Source organism: Neofelis nebulosa, chromosome 8, assembly GCF_028018385.1.
Source record: "Neofelis nebulosa isolate mNeoNeb1 chromosome 8, mNeoNeb1.pri, whole genome shotgun sequence".
Classification (NCBI taxonomy): Eukaryota; Metazoa; Chordata; class Mammalia; order Carnivora; family Felidae; genus Neofelis; species Neofelis nebulosa.
The window spans coordinates 65826905-65849398 of NC_080789.1; the positions used below are offsets into that span (position 1 = coordinate 65826905).

Here is a 22494-nt window from a genome sequence, read left to right on the forward strand (position 1 = left end):
GACTGGAAAAGGGCCCGGGCTATATATTGGACAGGAAATTCCCAACATTTGTAGCAAGCTGGAGCTACAGAATGGGAGGCCTAACGGGGGTCCCTGTTTCTTTCTATTTACCAGTCTGATAAGTCTAGAGAAGAAACTTGAAATTCTGTTCCACTCCCAGGCCCCACTCAGCAAGTCAGACAGTACCCAAGCCCATGTTCAGCTGTGGCCTTGAACGTAACACACAGTTACACCAGGAAAGGTTAAGGAATTTTCTTTATTTTTTTTTTTTACAAATTAAGACTATGTTGATTTCATATATTTCTGAATCAAAAACACCTTTGTCTTCACAGTATGAGTTAGAGAATGCAGCCTGAGCTGAAAACCAAGGAACTAGAAAAGAAAGTGATAATTACAGTGATTACTGTATTAAAAACCTGTTAGACATTTTCTTTAAAAGTAGTTTTTTATATCTTGTCATTCTTGGCACTGTTTCTAAAGAAAAACTCCTTTATCCCAAGCAAAAAAGCATAAGAGGTGGAGTTTGGCTTCAAGAGATGTAACTCAGATTCTCAGGCCTAGCAGAGAATCAACAAATTTATAGAGAGTGCTACTGGGATGGTGGGCGGGGGGGGGGGGGGGGGGCAGGGGGGTAATGGGAAGGAAGTCCCTTTAGTAAGTTCTCAAGCCACAGGCTGGAGGCGGCAGCTAAATCAGAAGGCAGCATCCTCTGCAGAAGCAAGCCATTCTGGGCAGCATGGCACTCTAGGAATACCAACACCCCGGGAACAAATCTTTTCACGGGGTGGCCCGGGGATGCGGTGCCCCGCGAACCAGCAGCCACTGGGTCAAACTGTGTGCTGGTTGTGAACAGGGAGAGCCAAAAGTGGTATCATCCTGGCAGTGGACTCCTGATGGCTCAGTCCCCCTTACACTGAGGCCCTGTGAGTAGCCAGAGTCACACCTGCTCTCGAGGCTGCCTGCCCTTCTGTGCCCGCTGATTGTGGCAGCTCCCTGGGAAAGAGCTGGTGATCCCCATTGGTATCGCCCTCCCTCACTCACAACCACAAAGCTGAAGGGAATTAGAGGTGTTACAGGTTTGATCACCTAGTCCCCACCCGGAAGGCTACAGATTTCTTGGAACAGGTGAACAGCCCAAAAACTAAAGTGCATCTGTAAAATGAATGTTTATCTACTGCCCCGAATCTCTGGCCTGACACTATTGGCGTCCAGGCGGAAGACAGAAATGCACTGGACTGTCATGAATGCTGCCTAAGTCATCACCACCCAGTTCTGCTGATCTGAACAAAGAACCATTCAGTTAGCAGCGATTTTCTCCCCCACTGCCCCAAACAGGTCCTTATCTAGGTCTGCCTGGCAGAATTAGTTTACAATTACCCCCAGGCTCAACCATGCCCCTTCCCTATCCTTCCTCTCCTGGCATCTTCAATCAAAGTCACTGTGGTGGAAGCCACTCAACAACTAAGGTGATGACCAAAATAAAGATGGGAAGTTAGGGAATTCTATGCTCTATCTTGCCATACATAACCAGCCTTTTCAGAAATGTCTGACAAGAATCAGTCTTTCCTTTGTATTGAAACCCTCCCTCCTCATGGATAGAAACAGGCAGATTCCCCAACGGTCAGACAAGGGATGGGGAATAGGAACACATAAATCCACACTCCTTTTAGGATAGCAAGGCAGAGAGATGTGTTTGTCAGACCAGCAACAGCTTGGGCAGCTCAGAGGAAGCAAAGCATCCACCAGGAGAAGCTCTTCATTTTCTTTGTAGGTGTTGACAGAAGCTCAGATACAGTGAGCCTGGGTAAAAAAAAAACGGGACCACCAAACTCCTTTCCAATGGGAAACACACTGCCTAGTCCCACAGGAACTGTGCACAAACCAAACGATGCTGAGCAAAGGGCTGAGGCGGCTCTACCAGTTCAGGTGCACCTGGCGAAGTTCGGCTGGAAAGTGGACATCCTGGAGTTTGCTCTGCTGTGGGTCCCACTCCTCGTCATGGTGACCGGCTGCCTGAGCAGAGGAAGAGGCTAGGACTGGGCTGGGCAGAAAAGGGAGTGGGGAAGAACCCCAGGAATACGAAGCCAAACTCCAAACTATATTCTGCTAATCAGTTTTTTGATCAAAAAATTCAAAGTAGAGAAAACCACAAAGTACAAAAGCTTTTCTGATGCTTTTCATTATCACAGAACACACCACCTGTAATGTGTGCGAAGAGGAAATGAGGGGTCGAGGGACAGGAGGTCAAACTGGACAAGGCTGGAAGGTCATTTCACTTCTTCTCTTTCTTCTTGTCCTAGAAATGGAGAAAAATCGCCCAATTAATTTTCGGCATCTGGCATTCAAGCTAAAACTCTTGAGGGAGCCAATACCTGGCTACCTTCGGTTAGAGACTGGAAGGGAACAAGACCATAAAAAGAGAGGAGAAATGCTTCCTCCGTAAGGGAGGAACTGGATCTTAACCATCTTCCACTGGTGGTCCCTCAAGTTGCTGACAGACCTGACAGGAGTAAAAGTTAAGCAGCTGTCCCCACTTCCACTCCAAGAGCACCCAGCTGGGCCACCTGACCACTCCTGGCTTACTCATAACTACCACAGCTCGGATCTCATCCAGTGAAAGCTGCAGACTGGCAGTCCACCCCAAAATAACTCCAACAAGAGGCCAAGACCAACTTTCCATTAAGCCAGAGAAGTATAAATCCTGGGCACAAACCAACGCCCAGAAATGATCTAGTCCAGTGAACACGTCATTCAATCCTCGGTGGAAGCCCAGTGTGTTAAACAAATGAACGTTGAGTTGCTTTGCCTAAAACCTGCTTGGAGCTCAGTCTAGTCGCCACACAAATAAGACAGAGCTACCAATCCCACCTACTCATCTGTTTCCACCAGCATCACACTGTCTCCTGTTTCCTAGTAAGATCTGTAAAAAAAAAAACACCTCATGATTTCATTTGTTCCCCTACTGCCGGAGGAGACTATGTATGGCACTCACTAACCATATACAGAATGCTTCTCTGGAAACAAGACTAACAAGCGGATAAAACTGGTCTACTTCTGACACATATTTATAAAAGCTGATTGCCAAGATTAAACAAATTCCCTAGAATATCTTTTCCTGAGTCATAACCATCTTTACAGCCTTTAAATTCTTTATATAGTAGACTGTTTCTTGGTGCCACTGAAGCCCTTTTCTCATTTGATACTAATCTCAGAGATCTGGTTTTTTGTTTAAGTTTTGTTACTTTTAAGTAATCACTACACCCAATGTGAGGCTCAAATTTACAACCCTGAGGTCAAGAGTCCCACACTAGGGATCCTCCACCCCCACCCTCCCCTTTTTTAAGGGAGTTGTTTTACTTGTTCCTTTTTCTCCTTTGGCTAAAGACTTCTGGTGGCCTTACAGTTAACCTGGACCTACACACTTCGTTAAGTTTTCAAATTTGAAGTATACATAGATGCTGAGTTCAGGAGCCATTCTCTCATCTTTAGGTGGTAGGCTGACTAACCTTCTCATTCATGGCCAGGATCATCATAAGTTTTCTGAAGAGAGTAATGAAATCTAAGAAGAGGTCAACGCAGTGCCTGAAACAGAAGAACCAGATTATAAGTTGGCATTTCCCACCTTCCTTTATCCACAGTCCACAGAGGTGCAGGACATAAAAACCCCGTGTCTACCCCACAAGTGAGCTTCACCAAACCACCAACTAAGTAAAACTCTGGTGTCTGAGATCCTTTACAACTCAACAAAGCCATGCAGCACAGGGAAAAGAAAAACTCAGCTTTAGACTCTGCAGGGGCCTATATCTGAACCCTGAACTACCATTAACTGGTTAAGAAACTCTCAGAGGATTACTACGTTAAAAAAAATATATATATTAAAAAGAATGTGTTTCTTCTTCTCATTGTTAAAGGTTTAAAAAATACAAAAATAGGGGTGCCTGGGTGGCTCAGTCGGTTAAGCGTCCGACTTTGGCTCAGGTCATATCTCCCAGTTCGTGGGTTCAAGCCCTGCAATGGGACTCTGTATTGACAGTTCTGAGCCTGGAGCCTGTTTCAGATTTTGTGTCTCCTCTCTCTCTGCCCCTCCCCTGCTTGCTCTCGCTCTCTCAAAAATAAACAAACGTTAAAAAAAATACAAAAATATAGAGCAAAAGGTGAAAGATCCCTTTCCCTGTCCTATGCCTTAAAAGTAAGGATAATTAAATGCGTATTATTAATTCAATTTTTAAAAGATCTGAGGTCTTTCAGGAATTGAGGGAGACTATGCTATTTGGTATACAGTTCCAAAAGCATGGGTATCCTACCATACACACTCCTGGAGGCTGGCCACTTAAGTTCGGATAGGGCCACCTAGTCCACTTTTAACCCTACTCACGGGGACAGAAAGGGAGGCGTTAAAGACCAGTTTTCACTCACCAGATATAATCCTTATCTCCATTTTCAGCTTTTTCAATAATGAGTTGAGTATCAAAAAGGACGAAGCCACACATGACCACCAGCCCCACATATAGGTTTGCCTGACACAAGAAGAATGAGATGGGTGACTATGTGGTAGATGCCACAGAGGAAAAAACCAGCTGTTACCTCTTTCTGGCTCTTGGCTCTTGGCAATTGGAAAGTACAACAAATGCTAAGCCTAATGACATTAACATTCATGGGAACAGAAGTCTATGGTGGAAACCACATGGCTTCCCTAGGCACAATTCTTCACTGCCCAATGAAAGTGAGCTTTCTGGAAGATTCTAAGTCCACCTTGCTTTAAGGTGAAGCAAGAAAAAGAAGAGCAAGGCAAATGGCTGCTGGAAGTTATATGTAAAGTCTCACCTGGAAAAGCCAAATGGATCCAAAGAAAAGATTCCCCAGGGAAGACAAGAGCATCAGGCTCATGGCTGACATCAAGACACCTACAAGAGAGGACAAAATGCCGTCCTGGGAAAAGCCAAAGCAAAGTAAGGCAACCTCATTAAAGCCATTCCTTACGTTTCCCCCCAAATTAAGACTTTCAATTTCAACCCAACAGTCACAAGAAGTTGGAGGGTAGGCAAAGGGTCCCAGTGAGAATTCCGGCTAAAGCGGAGACCCTCTCTCTGTTTTTCAGTCTGCACTTACCTCCCAGAAAGAGGTAGCTGCGGCGCCTGGCATAGAGTGCACTCAGGGTGAAGCAGGTGAAGATCATTGCTGTGCCCATGAAGGCGGTGGGAAGAATGCTGTTAGAGGAAAAGACCATTAGACTGAAGACTACAGGTCTGCAAACCTATTTAGAAGGCATATCTGCAATGATAAACAGACATAAGATGCTACTAAAATAGTTACCTGGGATTGATGGCAATGCACAACTCCAGAGCAGGGCCCAGGCCAACTCCTAGAAAACAAAAAGCCCCAGAACACAGTATTAACATCAACTCCTGAAGAGGACCCTTGTACAAAAGTTGACCATCAAAAGTGCAGACATGCCCTGCTCTTAAAAAACAAACATGTGGGGGCGCCTGGGTGGCGCAGTCGGTTAAGCGTCCGACTTCAGCCAGGTCACGATCTCGCGGTCCGTGAGTTCGAGCCCCGCGTCAGGCTCTGGGCTGATGGCTCGGAGCCTGGAGCCTGTTTCCGATTCTGTGTCTCCCTCTCTCTCTGCCCCTCCCCCGTTCATGCTCTGTCTCTCTCTGTCCCAAAAATAAATAAAAAACGTTGAAAAAAAAAATTAAAAAAAAAAAAAACAAACATGTGTACTAAAGTAATTAAATCTCTCTCTTCTCCATCTTCCTTGTTTTCCAGAGAACATATACTTGACTGAGTTGTTTATAGACACAGCTACAAAACTGTCCTCTTAGCTGAAAATCTTGGATGACCCAGGATGAATACGGATTAGGAAAAATGAAGCAGGCATATCAAACATTTTTGAGCTACGGGCACCTGGGTGGCTGAGTCAGCTGAGCAACTGACTCTTGATTTCGGCTCAAGTCATGATCTCACAGTTTGTGGGTTCGAGCCCCCATCAGGCTCTGGGCTGATTCTCAGTCCCCCTCCCTCTCTCAAAATAAATGAATAAACATTAAACAAAAAATAAGTTAAAAAAAAAAAATTTTTTTTTTTTTTGAGTTAAACTGTAAGCCTGCAATACTCTGAAGAGGAGTGATGTGAGACTAGAATGTAGGCTAGATCAGGAATCAGAAGAGAAGGATCAAGAGCAAACCAGTGCCTTGTGGCCAGCAACCTGTAGTCTTTCAGGGCTGACTCCTTTTATAGAAAAGGCCAGACCGGTTCTGCGGGTGGACACTGGCCAAGAGGAGGGTACAGTGGCAACGTGTTCCAGCCCCAACGTTTCCTCTACTCTTGCTACTCTCTTTCCTTCTGATAATTCCACCCCTTAATGCCTTCACAAACTAGCTTTCCCTATTTAAAAAAATCCTAATCTCTAAATCCCTTCCCTTCTACTTCAACACTATACAGACACGCTCAAAATGAGTTGTAACTGAGTCAAATGCTGCTTCACAAATATTTTTACTATGTAGCTTGAGTCCTGTTTCCTTTAATAATAATTGCAGAAGAGCTGTGCTTTTAACTGTTGTCTTGAGAATTAGCAATGTGCTCTGTAGGATGGCTCTCAATGTACGGCTTTAATTAACTGTCAGCAAAGTTCAGAATTGATGGTCACAGGAGGGACGAGTTGCCAGTGTTGAGTCCACTGTCAGGCTTAGTTATGCTACCTAAGCTCTTGAATCTCATTCATTCACACACATAAATGCTTATTTTGGGATACAAAAGTGTGTGTAAGTCACAGTCAGTAGTCACAAAGAGCTTATCCTCTGGATGGGAAAGCAAGATGTACCTCTATGAATTAAGAAAGCAATACAAGACAAAATACACTCAAATACAAGACTGAGTAGTACAGAGTGCCAGTTGAGGTCAACGAGAATACACACAAATCTTGGGCCTTAGTCTAAAGAGATACTAGATACAGTACCCACTCCCACCCCAAATTAGCCCAGTCCTTACCATACCTGTAAGGAAAGCAAATCCAGCAAGAAGTCCCAGTCTTTTTTGCTCAGTTTCACGGCTATGAGGTGTTGCCATCAGCCAAATCATCAACCCCAGAGAGCCCAAGGCAGAGAGCAGGCCAGCCTGTCAGATCCAGAGTCAATAATTAAGTACTTGAAAATATCAAATGTATTCTGGAGGAGACCTTATTGGGATCAAATATTCATCTGAACTTCCTAATACTGGCTTCTAACCTGGAGGAAGTGGAAAAGGCAGAGAGGGGTAAGGAGAAACCAGAAGCCTTACAAGACAGGATTAGGTGGGTTATGGTGGGTGTTAGAGGCTCTTCTGACCTGGGTAGTGTATCAGCCACAACCACCCAAGGCAAACTGTGATTCTTGCCCAAGAAAAAGATCATGTGACAAGTGCTTGAAGCACATTCAAATCTGTAGGACAAGTAGAAATGACCTCTTTTTGATCACTTTAAAACACACACACAGGGGCACCTGGGTGGCTCAGTCAGTTGAGCATCTGACTTCAGTTCAGGTCATGATCTCACAGCTTGTGGGTTCGAGCCCCACATCAGGCTCTGTGCTGTCAGCTTCAGAGCCTGCTTCTGAGTCTGTGTCTCCCTCTCTCCCTACCCCTCCCCCGCTCATACTGTCTCTCTGTCTCAGAAATAAACATTAAAAAATTAAAACAACAACAACAACACACACACACACACACAGGGGTGCCTGGGTGGCTCAGTTGGTTAAGCATCTGACTTTGGCTCATGTCATGATCTCTCAGTTCCTGAGTTCAAGCCCCATATGAAACTGTCTGCTCTCAGCACAGAGCCCACTTTGGATTCTCTGTCTCTCCCTCTCTCTGCTCCTCCCCAGCTTGTTCTTTCTCTTTCTCTCTCTCAATATGAATAAATAAACTTTAAAACACATACACACAAACATATATACCTATACAGAGAAAAAAGACTGAGAGGGTGCTACAAACTGGATTTTTATGTCTCCCCAAAATTCATGTTTAACTTTTAACCCCCAATGTGCTGGTATTTTGAGAGGTGGGGGTCTTTGGAAGGTGATTAGGTCATGAGGGTGGAGACTTCATTAGTGCCCTTATAACAGAGATCCCAGAGAGCTCCTTGCCTCTTCCGCTGTGTGGAGACACAGCAAGAAGACGGTTATTTACACAGGAAGCAGGTCCTCACCACATAACATATCTGCTGGTGCCACAATCTTGAACTTCCAGCCTCCCAAACCGTGAAAAATGTTTGCTGTTTAAGCTACTCAGTCTATGGTATTCTGTTAGAGCAGTCTGAATGGAGTGAGACCGAGGTTAAGAACTAAAATGTCAACAGTTATTTCTGGGTGATAGGATTAAGGAGTTTTTATTTCTTTTTCATCACTAGTCTGTTTTCCAAATTCTCTACAATGAACATGCATTAATTTTGTAAGAAGATAAAAAATTCTTTAAAAAATCCAAGTGGGAAAAGCCAGGCACTAGAAAAAGAGAAAAATAATTAAGGAGATATGTGCAGACTAAAGTTCCTTTCTTCCTTTAAAGGTATAGCTGATCCTCATTTTTCTTATAGTTATGCTCTATAAAGTTACTGTGAACAATGAATTAATGAATACTGAACAAATGCTCCTGAGGAAAATAAAGGGGTAGATTCTCACGTGCCTCTGGTTATGTTTTCTTCAACTGAACAATACATGTTTTACGTGTGTTTATGTTTAAGGACACTTTATTTGATATATACTGTTGATTCATTAACCTTGAATTCCATGGCCAACAGCACTACAACTCGTGCCTGAACAAGCTTATTTAACACACATATTTTCTCCATAAGACACATCACAGTCTTAGTGAACTTTTTTTTGCAGTTAGGAACATCTTTTGCACTTAGGAACACTAGACAGCACTCTAGCACTATGCTTGGGGTCCACTTTAAACACTGACGTCACCATCAAAATTACAAGAATGCAAAAAACGTGGCACTACACAGACCAATAAAAAAGGATCCTTGTTTATAGTACAAGAGTTTGAAACAGGGCAGTGTGTTGCCTCATTCAACCTCAGCTGGAACATGTGAGATGCGCAACTCAAATTTTTTGCGGTTCTGCTTATGACTGCAAATGTCTGTAAAAGCACTGTGAGTACTGATTTTAGGCTTACAAACACATTTTAGTAAGTAGGTAAATTCATAAATACAGAATACATGAATAATGAGGATAACTGCATTTTACTACATTACTTAAAAAAACAAACCAAAAAACCCAACACACAACCAGAAGCCAAAATAGCCACTCTTGCCTAGAAGGTGGAGTATGTTTTAGTCTAAACTCCAGGGACCAAAGTCTTATCCTTTGAGTATCTAGAGTAATTTTTCACACAACCTCTGCCAGGAGATGCCTGAGCATAGGGACAGTTCTCAGTAGTGGCAAATGCCAACACAGACACACCCCCTGTACTTACACTAAAAAGGACACTTGGAAAGGACAAGTCTTGGTTAGTGAGAACTTCAAACTTTTTGGTTATTCCTCAACTGTCCCTTTTATTCCAACTGGCCAAACCCCAGGTCTCTTTCAACACAGGAAAGTGAGTTGTTGAAGGTTTTTACTCAACTATGCAGACAGAAGAGCATCAGAGAATAAAATAGGTCAAATCCTCGAAGGTCTCAACCCTGCCTCTCCTGATAACCATACAATCAGTGTGTTGCATCTAAGAACTCCAATTACAGGCAAAAAAGAGGAAGAACGAAGGAAAAGATAAAAAGGCTACCATGCAAACCCCAGCAGTCACGTCCTGTCACTATTTATAGTGTCAGGGTCTTACACGTCAGCTGCCCATCATTCAGTGTCCAGGTTATGACATCCTGTTTTCAGTTTCTAGAGAGGGCACAGCTGCCAAAAAAATTTAAATGGCTCTGCATGTCCTTATTTACCACCTACCTCTGGCTGATTCAGATAACAAACTACAGAAAAGGATTAAGGAGGGATACAGGCTTGCACCATCCTGCTGAGCTGGTTTCAACCTAATGCAATTTGTGCCACAACAACTGGGAGAGACACTGCTCTTACCTGAAGGAAATGAGTGACCACATGGACATAGGCCCCCGCAGCTGCCACAAACATACAGAGGGCAAAACTGGCATAGACCTTCTTCAGGTGCTGCTGTGTCGAGGGGGTTCTAGGAAAGAATGTTAAACAGCCATCATTCTAGGACCAATCTCACTTCTAAGCTGATAATCATTTCTCTCTCTTCTTCCCAGGGCATATGTATAAGTTATAATAAAGAAAGAATGATTTGAAAATAGGTTAACTGAGAATTTTAAATGCTGGGGAGGAGCCAAAGGCCCCAAATTATGAACAATCAGTATCCAAACTAGAATAACTAAATGGTTTTTCAATGACCACACAACAGCCCTTAGAATTGGGGTGCTTTTACTGATGAATGGATAAAGAAATTGTGGTTTATATACATAATGGAGTACTACGTGGCAATGAGAAAGAATGAAATATGGCCCTTTGTAGCAACGTGGATGGAACTGGAGAGTGTTATGCTAAGTGAAACAAGCCATAGTGAAAGACAGATACCATATGTTTTCACTCTTATGCGGATCCTGAGAAACTTAACAGAAACCCATGGGGGAGGGGAAGAGAAAAAAAAGAGGTTAGAGTGGGAGAGAGAGCCAAAGCATAAGACACTCTTAAAAACTGAGAACAGGGGCGCCTGGGTGGCGCAGTCGGTTAAGCGTCCGACTTCAGCCAGGTCACGATCTCACGGTCCGTGAGTTCGAGCCCCGCGTCAGGCTCTGGGCTGATGGCTCAGAGCCTGGAGCCTGTTTCCGATTCTGTGTCTCCCTCTCTCTCTGTCCCTCCCCGTTCATGCTCTGTCTCTCTCTGTCCCAAAAATAAATAAATGTTGAAAAAAAAAAAATTAAAAAAAAAAAAAAAAAAAAAAAAAAACTGAGAACAAACTGAGGGTTGATGGGGGATGGGTAGGTGATGGGCATTGAAGAGGGCATCTTTTGGGATGAGCACTGGGTGTTGTATGGAAATTAATTTGACAATAAATTTCATATATTAAAAAAAATCAAAAAGAAAAAAATTTAAAAAAACTTTATTTGTGGAAACAAACAAAAAAAAAGAATTGGGGTGCTTTTATCAGAGTGTCTGGATTCTAGCAAAGCTAATATGTTAGTTTATACATACAAAAGTTAATAAAGTAGGAAAAGAAACAAGATATGAAAGGAAATGCAATAATAAACTACAGTCAAGATCAACATACTTACATGTGGGAAAATTTTAAAAGTGCATCAAAGTTGATCTTCCGATCAAATATGTTCATGATGCCAGAGTCTGTGGGACACAGCCTCCACTCTGTAGAATCAAGGATAAGAAGAAAGGTTATTTTAAAGATATAAGATGTACAAAGTAACATAAACAACTTTCTCATGGAAAAATAGTACAAGTTTCAGAAAATGAAAGTATCTAAAACCCCACTGTCTTAACACAGCCATTTTCATTTTTATGTATTTGCTTCCACCATACGTTTGCAATCATACTCAACCATTTTAAAGGGGACAGAGGAAATAAAGCCATCTCCTCCCCAAACTATTTTGTTACTAGCATTTGCTTTCTATTCTTACAGAAGGTAACTTGCCCCTTTAATAGTTTCTTTCTTTGAGAAATTACCAGTAGCAATCTAGTTAAAGGGACCCAGTCACTGGAACATAAAGCAATCTTACGTCACTGTTTCAAGATGCTAGAGAATTCTCTCAGCAAAGGTGCACAGAACCTCAAAGATGAAGGGAGTAAGGGAGGGAGGGAGGGAGGGAGGAAGGGAGCTAGGCCAGGCAATAAGTCTTGAACTTTAAATATATACATGTAGAAACTTTCCATCTAGTGCATGTTTGAACTGAACTGAAATGGATTTACAATTTTATTTTTTTAATTTTTTTTAACGTTTTATTTATTTTTGAGACAGGGAGAGACAGAGCATGAACAGGGGAGAGTCAGAGAGAGAGAGACACAGAATCTGAAACAGGCTCCAGGCTCTGAGCTGTCAGCACAGAGCCCGACGCAGGGCTCGAACTCACGGACTGCGAGATCATGACCTGAGCCGAAGTCGGCTGCTTAACCAACTGAGCCACCCAGGCACCCCATGGGATTTACAATTTTAAAGAGAAAAGTGCAGAAAGGATTTTTTAAAACACAATTTCAGAATGTTTCCTATAGAAGAGTTGGAATAGTACAAAGAATTCCTATATACCCTACACCCAAATTTCCTAAATGTTAATATTTCGCCATATTTGCCGTATGCCCTGCCCTCTATATATAACACAATGTCCATTTACCCCTAAACACTTCAGCATGTACATCCTGAAAACTGACCAAAACCAGGAAATTAACACTGACACAATTCTACTATCTGATCTAGAGACCTTAATCAGATTTTGTCAATTGTCCCAATATGTCACAGAAAGGACATTTTTAATTGAACTATACCCAGGTTCATTCCATCAACACCATAAAGTTAGGCTCTTAAATTTTGCTCCCTCCTCTATCTCACATGCAATTCTAAATAAATACATTCAATCTACAGAGCTAAAAATCTAATCAAGAATTTTCATCTTCCCTAAATATCCATCATCCACAATCATCCAGATTCTTAATAGACCCATAATGTCTATTCATTTCAAATCGACCAAAAACGGGGTGTGTGTGTGTGGGGGGTACTAAAATACAAAAGGTAAGTAATTCGAAAGATAGGCAAGATAGGCCAACTACTCCCACATATTCTAATCAGCACCTAGCCCAATACTCAGCAAAATTAATCTGAGCAAGAAAAGTTACAATCCCAAACTGATTTCTGAGAAATCCTGCGCCAGTGGAAAGATTCCATTCTTCTAGTTCTCACGGATCACTACCATTTGTTTACTGAGGCTCGCTCTCGCACACATGAAACAATTACAATGGCTAGCTGGCTTTCTCTCGATTTGCTCTTTCCTTTCTCACCAACATGCCTACTCACCTCAATTTTTTTGTTAGTTCTGTTCTTAAGGATGGATACAGTAAGAAGTTGCAGAGCCCACTAAAGCTGCTGCTCGCAAATCGAAGTCACAGGGCTCTGGGCCCTCTTGATCTAGATGGTGCAACTATTGCAGGCTGTTACACGGCTAACCACAGCCTTCCAGAATCATGATGAACACATCCTCCAGAGAGCATACTTACAGGCTGGCAGAATCCAGCACCTGGAAAGTGTCTTTGTTTAAGGCTTCCATTAACATCCCTAATGACATCCCTAGACAGAACTTGCAACAGTTCTAAAGCAACCTTCAGAGCCAAGTTTTTCAGTATTCACAACAACACTCAAGTACCTCTTGCTTCCAATTTCAAGAGTTAAAAAAAGGTGGTGAATGGGCCCTGCAGTGTAAATCCTCAAATACTCAGAGGACTGTTAGAAAGGGGCAACACCCTGTAATCAGACCCCACTGAGTGGAAACAGTGGGAGGGGATAATGACAGAAACTCCTCTTTCCCAGTTTGCTCTTTGATATTTCCCAGAGGGTACTGACTGCCTCTTAAAACTGCTGATGGAAAAACCAAACTATCAAAAGGTTATGAGGACAGGGAGTATCAAATAGGAATTTCTCCATGATTTAGTAGTGCCTCGTGGTTTAAAATCATTAAAAAATCAATTAAACAAAACCAGTTTCCCAGCATCACCACTGATTCTAAAATTAAGTGAAATATGTAATTACCAACTTTTCTAGATGCAAAGGCACATAGCAATTGTAATAATAGGGTTACAGGGAAAAACACAGTAAGGTATACATTTAATAAATGACATGATGTATATATGACATAATTTATTTCAGAACTGTTAAAACACGAGGGGGGAAGTTAGGTCTTAGAATCAAGGAAATATGACAGTTTGCTCTAGGTCTGTTTCAAATAGACAAGAACTAATGTACAGATAAGTAACAAGTTAAAAACGGTTCTTAGAAGTTTTGCAAGATGGATTACACTAACCAAGTCTCTATCTTAGCCTCAACTACTGTGCTCAAAAGTTGCAGAGAAAGCATATCTACATTGCAATGGTCAATATGCAAATTCAGCTGAACAAGATTCAACTGCACTCATAACTCAAAAATAGCAGCTCCCATACCAAAAGTATTTTCAGTCCCAGGAAACAGTCAGCACCTAACAGGGCTTCAGGTATTCAAAACCATTAACCAAGTAACTCAGCTAACATTTCAAAGGGGCCCCACAATTAAATGAAAATCTTTGTTTTTAAAAAAAGGATGTTAAAATGTATCATACGCTTTGCATGTATATTTTACAATAAAGGAAAAAAGTGTATTACAAGTTGCTCAAAAATTATTCAATACAATAATTCCCCTAATACATATCAGCCCATTACAAAACCCATACCAGCCCTGGTCTTACTCTGGATGCCAACTCATACAAAAATTTAAAAATTGTATGCGCTCTCCCGTTCCCCAGTTCTACACTCAAATTTAAACAAAGAGGTGGGATTATTTATTTAGAATATAATGTATACAGTGCCTCATAGACTCATGAGAAATTTGTCTGTATTGCATTTGAGAAGTAAATGCTCAGATCTTAATTATAATCAAACACCTTAAACTTGGTTCAGAGCTTCATTTAATTCTGTCAACCTTAGGAGAGCAGGAATATCTAATTTCTCCAAATTTGCCAACATCTGTCGTGCATATTGTCGTGCATATACTGCTAAAGCTTTGTTAGAAGCGTCACCATTCTGTGGTTCCTCTGGCCAGCCTCCTCTGCCAGAGGCACCCAAAAACAACAAAACTTACTGCACAGCTTTAGCAAGAAAGAAAAAATTAATACATTGTTTTGAGTTAGTATTCCTGAGGTCTGGAGGGAGGGAGGGGCAGGCAGAAGACAGACACTCTCATCAACTAACATCCATGTATTATGTCCCACTAAATCTCTTGTTTTGTTCTAGGTATCTTCCTTACCCTTGTCCTAAAATGAAAAATTATCATCAAGGGCCAAGCCTTAAAAACAAAACAAAATTCTCTACAATCTTATTTCAATATCTATTAAGTACAGACCACATGAAACATGGCCAACTGGCCAATAGCTATGCAAACAGGAACAATCATGAATTAAAAAAAAAAAAAAAAAAAAAAAAATCCTTGCCTTTTAAAGAGAAGAGCCTGCTGACTGCTGGGCAGAAGGCTGTCTTGATGTATACAATTTAACAACATTAAACCAGCAAGTCACAGAAACATTGTTCATACATTTAATTAAAAATTTAGTTTGTGGAGGGGCGCCTGACTGGCTCAGTCAGTTAAGCGTCAGACTTCAGCTCAGGTCATGATCTCACGGTTTGTGAGCTCGAGCCCTGAGTTGGGTTCTGGGCTGACAGCTCAGAGCCTGGAGCCTGCTTCAGATTCTGTCTCCCTCCGTCTGCCCCTCCACTGCTTGCACTCTGTCTCTCACATTGTCTCAAAAATAAAACATTAAAAAAAAAAAAATTAGTTTGTGGAGCACCTAGATGGCTCAGTCTGCTGAGCTGCTGACTTCGACTCAGGCCATGATCTAATGGTTTCTGAGTTCCAGCCCCACGTTGGGATCTGAGCTAACAGCTCAGAGCCTAGAGCCTACCTCATATTCTGTGTGTCTTTCTCTCTGCCCCTCCCTGCTTGTGCTCTCTCTCTCTCAAAAATAAACATTTAAAAAACCATTTAGTTTGTGAACTGTATGGTTCTTCATTTCTGTTGTAATTCCACCATTTTGAGTCCTCTTCCTACACATCTAGAAGGGACCAACTGATACTTAAGAGAGAAGAAAAATCCCATGTGATTAAAAAGGTAGGAGGGGCAGGGCCTGGGTGGCTCAGTGGGTTAAGCGTCCAACTTTGGCTCAGGTCATAATCTTGAGAAGTCTAGGAGTTTGAACCCTGCATTGGCTCTGTGCTGACAGCTCAGGGCCTGGAGCCTGCTTCAGATTCTGTCTCCCTCTCTCTCTGCCCCTCCCCTGTTCGCACTCTGTCTCTCTCTCAAAAATAAACATTAAAAAATTTTTTTTAAATAATAATTAAAAAAAAGGCAGGGCAGGGAGGGGGCAGAATTGCCTTTTTTTCAGTAGTTCTTCCTATTGAATGGCTTTCAGTCTCTGCATAACTATGTACCTAGAATAGTGGTTAAGAGCATGGCTATATGCATTTGAACCGTAGTTGATATTTCCTTAGCTGTGTGACATGAGGCAAGTTTCTGGCACTTGAACCTCACTGTGCTTTAGTTTCCTGATTTGTATATAGTAATATATAATATTCTCCACTTCATAGGGTTGAGGATTATATGAGATAATACAAATAAAGTGTTTAGAATAGTGCTTCATGAATAAGACTGGCTCCATAAGTTAACCATTGTTCTATTAGTGTAAATACTCATTACTCTCATGTCCTCAGTGCATTAATTTCCCCTAGTTTTAGAAAACATTAACTGTAGGGGGGCAAAACACGAGAAACTCTTTAAAAATATAGAGAACAATCTGAGGGTAGATGGAGGGATTGTGTGTATGGGGGAATGGGCTAAATGGGCAAAGGGCATTAAGGAAGACAGCTGTTGGGATGAGCACTGGGTGTTATAAGTAGGGATGAATCACTGGATTCTACTCCTGAAATAATTATTGCACTATATGCTAACTAACTTGGATGTAAATTTAAAAAAAATAATAAATAAATAAAAGAAAACATTAATTGAAAATCTAATTTACACATGCCTTTTAAAAATATTATTCAACCATTAACTCACAGCTAACTATATCCTGAAGACTTAATGATGTTACTCAAAAGAGTAAAATTAAATGGGGAAGATGGGGAGAAATCTAAGAAAATTATAAACTGGAATTTAAAGGAATTTGATAAATTTTATTATTGGATAACATTACTTTTGTTTAAATGGCATGCCTCTCCTCGGGCGTATTTACACGGTACCTCCTGCCCCACAGGGCCACAAGGTGTTTTGAGACAGCCTAATAACCACTAAGTGATAATCCGAAGTGGTTGAGAACTTGATGAAGTAAATGGTCATTATCTTGATGCTTTCCTTGGCATCCCTAAGAGGTAGGTCTGTTTGGTTTCAGGAAATCCGAAGAACTATTTTGACACGATGGTCCTAGATTTGAACCCTAGATGTCCCAGACCTTCCCTTAACTTGGACCAAGATTCCTGACTAGCTAGATTAGCTAGCTAACACTGAATCCTGTCTCACTAGGGTGCTGCCTCAGAACCAAGCCAGTTAACTAGACATGGAATGCCTCCTGCCTTCAATAAATTATTTTTTGCATCGAACTTTGACATTACTGAATCCCTTTCTCCATAACCACATCTGACAGACTGAATCATAAGGAGGCACCAATGTCCTAAATACGACGTCATCTCCCAGCGTAAACCAGTAAAGAAGCCTTCTCCAATAACAACATATTTAGCCCAAATGAGAGCAGGCATAGATTAGGAAAAACAGCACACCCATTCAATTCGTATCCTTGAAGCTCTTTTTTAAGTGTTTTGGACTCTAGTTAATTGTGCCGGAACCTCTCTCACATATTTGGCTGTAAGCACCCTGAGACCAGAGCTTGCATCTGATTCTAACAACGCTTGTGTGATTAAGCACAACTAGGAGTCCCCAGAACAAATGTAGACCCCATTATCTAATCAAGAGTGCTGTAGCCACAAATTGACATTCCCCAACTGGCTCAAAAGGGAACCTACCATGAAGGGTAACGTGATGGCCCTAAAAGCCAATGTCTACAGTCTCTGGAAAACAAAAACGGGTTTGTTAAAAAAGCTACTCCGTGAAATTTGGTTAGAAACTCGGGGGGGGGGGGGGGGGGAGGGCGGGGAACTGGAGCGCCTGCGCGGCTCAGTCGGTTAAGCTTCCAACTTCAGCTCAGGTCATGAGCTCACAACTCGTGTGTTCGAGCCCCATGTCGGAATCTGCTGACAGCTCGGAGCCTGGAGCCTGCTTTGGAATCTGTGTCTCCCTCTCTCTCTGCCCCTCCCCAGCTTACACTCGGTCTCTCTCTCTCTCTCAAAAGTAAATAAACATCAAAAAAAAATGTTTTAAAGAAAACAATTACATCTCCATAAAAAAAAAAAAAAAAAACACCTCTGGGGGAACAAAACAGGGTGAAGTGGAAGACACTTCTAACAGATTCTATGGCCAAGTCAAAATAGCAAAGGAAAACTTAGCAGATAGAACATCAAGAGAATATTCAGTATTTTCCCAGAGGAGACTAATACCCACGGGTAGTTTATGAAATAAAGTGAAACTTCAGGCCAGTAGTCGTATCTTTTATAATATCACTAACCATATTTATATAAAATGTCACAACTTTTAAAGTGCTTTTATATACGTTACCTCCTTTGATGTTCACACCAAAAATGATTAGTCTCCCTTTAAAAAGAAGGTTCAAAAAGGCAGAATAATGACACGAGCACTGGCTCTGGAGTCAGAAATCCTGCCATTTTCTACCTCATAATTTTGGGGAAATCATTTTACCTAAGATCATCTAGGCTTCCTTATCTGTAAGATAAGGATGATGATCCCTGCTCTACCAAGCTTACTGAATGCTGGTAAGAAAATCCGTGTGACGTAAATAAAAAGTACAGCACAGGGGAACAAAGTCGGTGAGACTGTAATAGTGTTTGTATGGTGAGATGGTAGCTACACTTGCAGGGAGCACAGCATAAGGAGCACAGCATTACGTATAGACTTGTTGAATCACTATGCTGTACACCCGAAAAGTGGTGTAACGCTGTGTCAACTATACTGCCAAAAAAAAAAAAAAAAAAGAAGAAGAAGAAAAGATAATCTGTGTGAAATCATTGTAAAGTACAAAAGGGACAAATGGACATTAGTATTGACCAACACCGCAAAGTTAAGTAATAGAACCCAAACCAGATTAGGGGCCTTCTGACCTCTAATGTCTGGTGCTCTCTCTACTATTACACTCTATCTACAGCAGAAAAGCAAGTTTTCGTTAAGGCAGTTCCAACCATTGGCAAAGAGAAATCTTAAAAATATTAACACACGCTGATTCCTGTCACACTCTTCTGGATTTTTCAGCACTTTGCAATAAACATGAACTATATGCATAACGAGGGGGGAAAAAACCAGAAATGCTGACTAAATATTTGGGTTAATTTTACCTTTCCTATTCTTAGGACAGTAAGACTTCAGTCACATCAATAGCAGGGAAGGGAGAGACAGGAAGAAAGGGGGTTCACTAAGCCATGTTTCCACAGTTAAATAATGGAAGAAGGAAACGGAATTCAAATTACAGGGTGTTTCTCAAGGATTCAACCATTCTGTCTCTACCGGAAGGAAAATGGCAGAGAATCTAAGCACCAGCATATTCTTGAAGTCAGAACAAAAAAAACATTAGACAAAGATAAACTGCCAAAGAGAGTAAACCTAATAATTACAGAAATAGGTGTATTTGTAGAAACCATAAGAATTTAGTTATGCAACTTGAATAATCTTCCTTCAACTGAATTCTTACCCCAAAGATAAACTAAAACTGAGTATCAATAAATAACTAGAAAAGCCTATTCGCAATTAACTTTTAACCTTAAAATCTTTGTTTCAGGCACAGTCAGCTCTTCCACAGGGTTACACATTCACAAGTTAACTACTGCTAAAACAGTCAAGTTCAGAGCGGTTTTTGTTATTGTTTGGTCAAAGAAAGGCGGATGGGGTAGGCAATGCATTTCTGGCTGGCACTAGGTAACAATTTCACACTTAAATATACAAAATTACCAAAGCCTACTTACTACCACACCACAGATCCAGCAAACAGGTTCAAGAAAAAGAACAACCGCCCAACGACGCCTTTCCTGAACCGTACTTTGAGAAAGACGCCCACAAGGCTCAGGACCAAGCAAAGCCAAGGCCACCTCACCTGTCCAAAGGTAATCAATCAGACCAGAATGGGACTGTTCTGTGGGGCTGGAAAGCCAGGAAGGGTCTTCCCACCTCCTGCCTCTGCCTTTGGCTTCCAAGTAACTAAGGAGCCTCGCGTGTCACAGAGGAGTGTGACATCACCTGACTGGCGTGACAGGGCAGCCTGCCTGACCAGGCCCTTCCTCGAGTCCTGGCCTTCGCCGCTCACCCAGAGGGGGGTCGGCCAGAGGGCCAGCAGCAGAGCAGCGATCAGTCGGGTGGAGCAAGGGTGACCACAAACCCATGAAGTTTCGCTTTCATTAGCCTCGCAAGAAAGGGGCGGGGGACGTGACCTGAATTCAAGTAGTGGAGGCTGGGCCAAAAGGGCCCCTGCGCCTACTCTTGGCGGGGGGAAAAAAGAGAAAAACCGCAGAGTGGGAGGGAGGAAGGAAAGAAAAGGGACTAACAAGAACCCTTCGCTAGCACTCGCGGGCAGAACCGGAGCCTCGAGGGCCCCCAAAACCTGCCGGACTCGCCCCCGCCCCTCCCCCGCTCCGGTACGGTTGCGCATGCGCAGCACTAGTTCCCGATCTTCTCCCCTCCCCGCCCAGCTTTCCAGAGTTCCGTCGCGGAGCAGGGCCCCATTCCCCAAAGGTGCAGTCTGTCCGAAAACCGAGACTATTCCCACTCTTGCTCAGTCGATAACTGCTAATCCCCTTTCCATTTCTCACTCCCGGCTTGCGCAGTCCCAGTTTTAGACGTTTGTTCTTACCGGCCTCTTACAAGCCCACACAGCTCTTCTAACACCGGATGTGCTTCTGACACTCCCAGGGTCCGCTCCAGACTCTTCACTCAGCGTTTGCCAGTCGAAGGAAGCTCCGCCCCTGCATTCCGCTTAAAGCCAGTCCTCATTGGCCGCTGGCCGCACCTCTACCTTCCCATTGGCTGTACGTGCGTAAACAACGGCTGCTTACTTCAGAGCCATTCGCTAGTGCCCTTGTCAATCAAGACTCTGGCCGCCAACCGATGTCGTAGGAAAAGGTCTCCGCCTCTTCCCCATAGTTGGGAAAGACCGCGGTCTAAAGCCGCCCCTAGTGGAGGAAGTGAAGAGGTACAGGCCGCACCCAAGGTACCTGACTAGTCACGGAGCCCCCACAACGCTAGATGGTATAGCGCGGCAAAGTCCCGGGATTCTGGTTTTAAGCTTCTCATGGAATGTTAAAACGGGAAAAAAATTCAGATAACACGTAAAAAAGCGGTCTCACAGGAGCCAGTCTACCTTTAACCTTGCCGAGCTTAGGCTTTAGAGCACTCTTGTAGGCTCAGCGAATTGTCCAGGAATGCAAGGAAAATATAGCAGCCCCCGTCCTGCATCGGAAGCACCGACACCCTCTAGCCCAGGTGGTGGTCCTGGGGCCGCGGGCGGGGCTGAAGGGCTTCCAGGATCACCTTGCCTGCTTGGGGGAAGTGGGCGTCAACTTCACAATCACTTCGGCCTGTGGAGTAGGGTGGATGGGAGAGGGAACTAGGGCGGCGATCTGGCAAAGCTGCCCAGGCAACTGGGAGAAGCTAAACCAAGAGAGATCAAAGGGCTGGAGCTCCCCAAGGGCGTGTCCCGGGCCAGAAGCACCACTTGTGCAAGAACTTATAGTAAAGGGTTGTGAAGCTGGTTAGAAAAAAAAAAAAAAGTTTCAACACTATCAACTGTTTAAACTCTTAATATCTCTATAAAAATAGTACAAAATTGACATATGAAGAGGCAAAAGTATGCAGCCAAAAATGTAGAAAAAGAGAGCTTATAGTGGTTGCCAGGTAGTTTAAAATGTTCTTTTTTTTTTTTTCCTGGATTGTGTGATGTTGTTTTGTCAGCATTTTAAAATAGGCAATGATTTTTTTCTTATTCTAAATAAATATTGACTTATTATGTAATTTTGTATTCTGTTTCTTAAATGCAGCCCCAGAATTGCATATGTTTTAGGCTGCACAGAATATAGATTCACCCCTGCCTCTCATTTTATTTTTTTTAGTGTATTTTTTAAGGCTTGCTTATTTATTTATTTATTTATTTATTTATTTATTTATTTATTTTGAGGAGGTTGGGGGAGCATGCCTGTGGAGGAGCAGAGAGAGAGGGAGAGAGAATCCCAAGCAGGTTCCTTGCTGTCAGTGCAGAGCACCCTCCCTCTTTGGGGCACAAACTCACCAACCCTGAGGTCATGACCTGCATCAAAATCAAGAGTCAATGATACTTAACCAACTGAGCCACCTAAGCACCCCCTGCCTCTCATTTTGTAGATGAGGAAACAGGTCACTGGACAGAAAAGGTTCTGGCAAAATAAGGCAAGAAATTTAGATTAAGCATTGGATCAGTAGAGATGAGATCAGAATTCAGGATTTAGGAAATAACTTTCTAGAAGGATAAAACAGTTATCTTTTTTGTAAAGAATACAAATGTGCAGGGTATGATTCTCAGTACCCAACTCAGGTATGCAATAAATATAATTTTACTTTCTATAGTACAACCCAATATTTATCCTGAACCTCATTCCATCAGAGTGGGTGAAAATGTACTATTAG

At 42.4% G+C, this 22494-nt stretch overlaps 1 protein-coding gene and 1 long non-coding RNA gene across 3 annotated transcripts; one reads left to right on the plus strand and one right to left on the minus strand.

Moving 5' to 3' along the window:
• Positions 1 to 237: 237 nt before the first annotated feature.
• Positions 238 to 20795, minus strand: TMBIM6 (transmembrane BAX inhibitor motif containing 6). 2 transcript variants are annotated; one of them, XM_058742858.1, is made up of 10 exons: positions 20690 to 20795; positions 11267 to 11354; positions 10053 to 10161; positions 6996 to 7116; positions 5314 to 5362; positions 5110 to 5207; positions 4825 to 4904; positions 4417 to 4517; positions 3507 to 3582; positions 238 to 2296 (listed from the first exon to the last, which is right to left on the minus strand). In XM_058742858.1, the coding sequence occupies exons 2-10, from the start codon at positions 11320 to 11322 to the stop codon at positions 2273 to 2275; spliced, it is 714 nt and encodes a 237-aa protein (XP_058598841.1). In that variant the 5' UTR covers positions 11323 to 11354; positions 20690 to 20795; the 3' UTR covers positions 238 to 2272. The 2 variants fall into 2 exon arrangements, with proteins under 2 accessions (XP_058598841.1, XP_058598842.1); XM_058742859.1 differs by lacking the exon at positions 20690 to 20795 and adding an exon at positions 19937 to 20075.
• LOC131519632 (uncharacterized) lies at positions 20228 to 20897 on the plus strand. The gene is made up of 2 exons (XR_009265726.1): positions 20228 to 20474; positions 20749 to 20897. It is a non-coding gene; the product is annotated as an uncharacterized LOC131519632 (long non-coding RNA).
• Positions 20898 to 22494: the final 1597 nt, after the last annotated feature.

Excerpts from the sequence above, each read along its gene's own strand:
- TMBIM6 (XM_058742858.1), bottom strand. The coding sequence starts at position 11,322 with ATGAACATATTTGATCGGAAGATCAACTTTGATGCACTTTTAAAATTT. Across the intron at positions 5,363-6,995 it reads TGGATTTGCTTTCCTTACAG|GAGTTGGCCTGGGCCCTGCT; the intron begins GTATGGTAAGGA and ends TTTGTTTTCTAG. Across the intron at positions 4,518-4,824 it reads GATCCATTTGGCTTTTCCAG|GCAAACCTATATGTGGGGCT; the intron begins GTGAGACTTTAC and ends TTCTTGTGTCAG.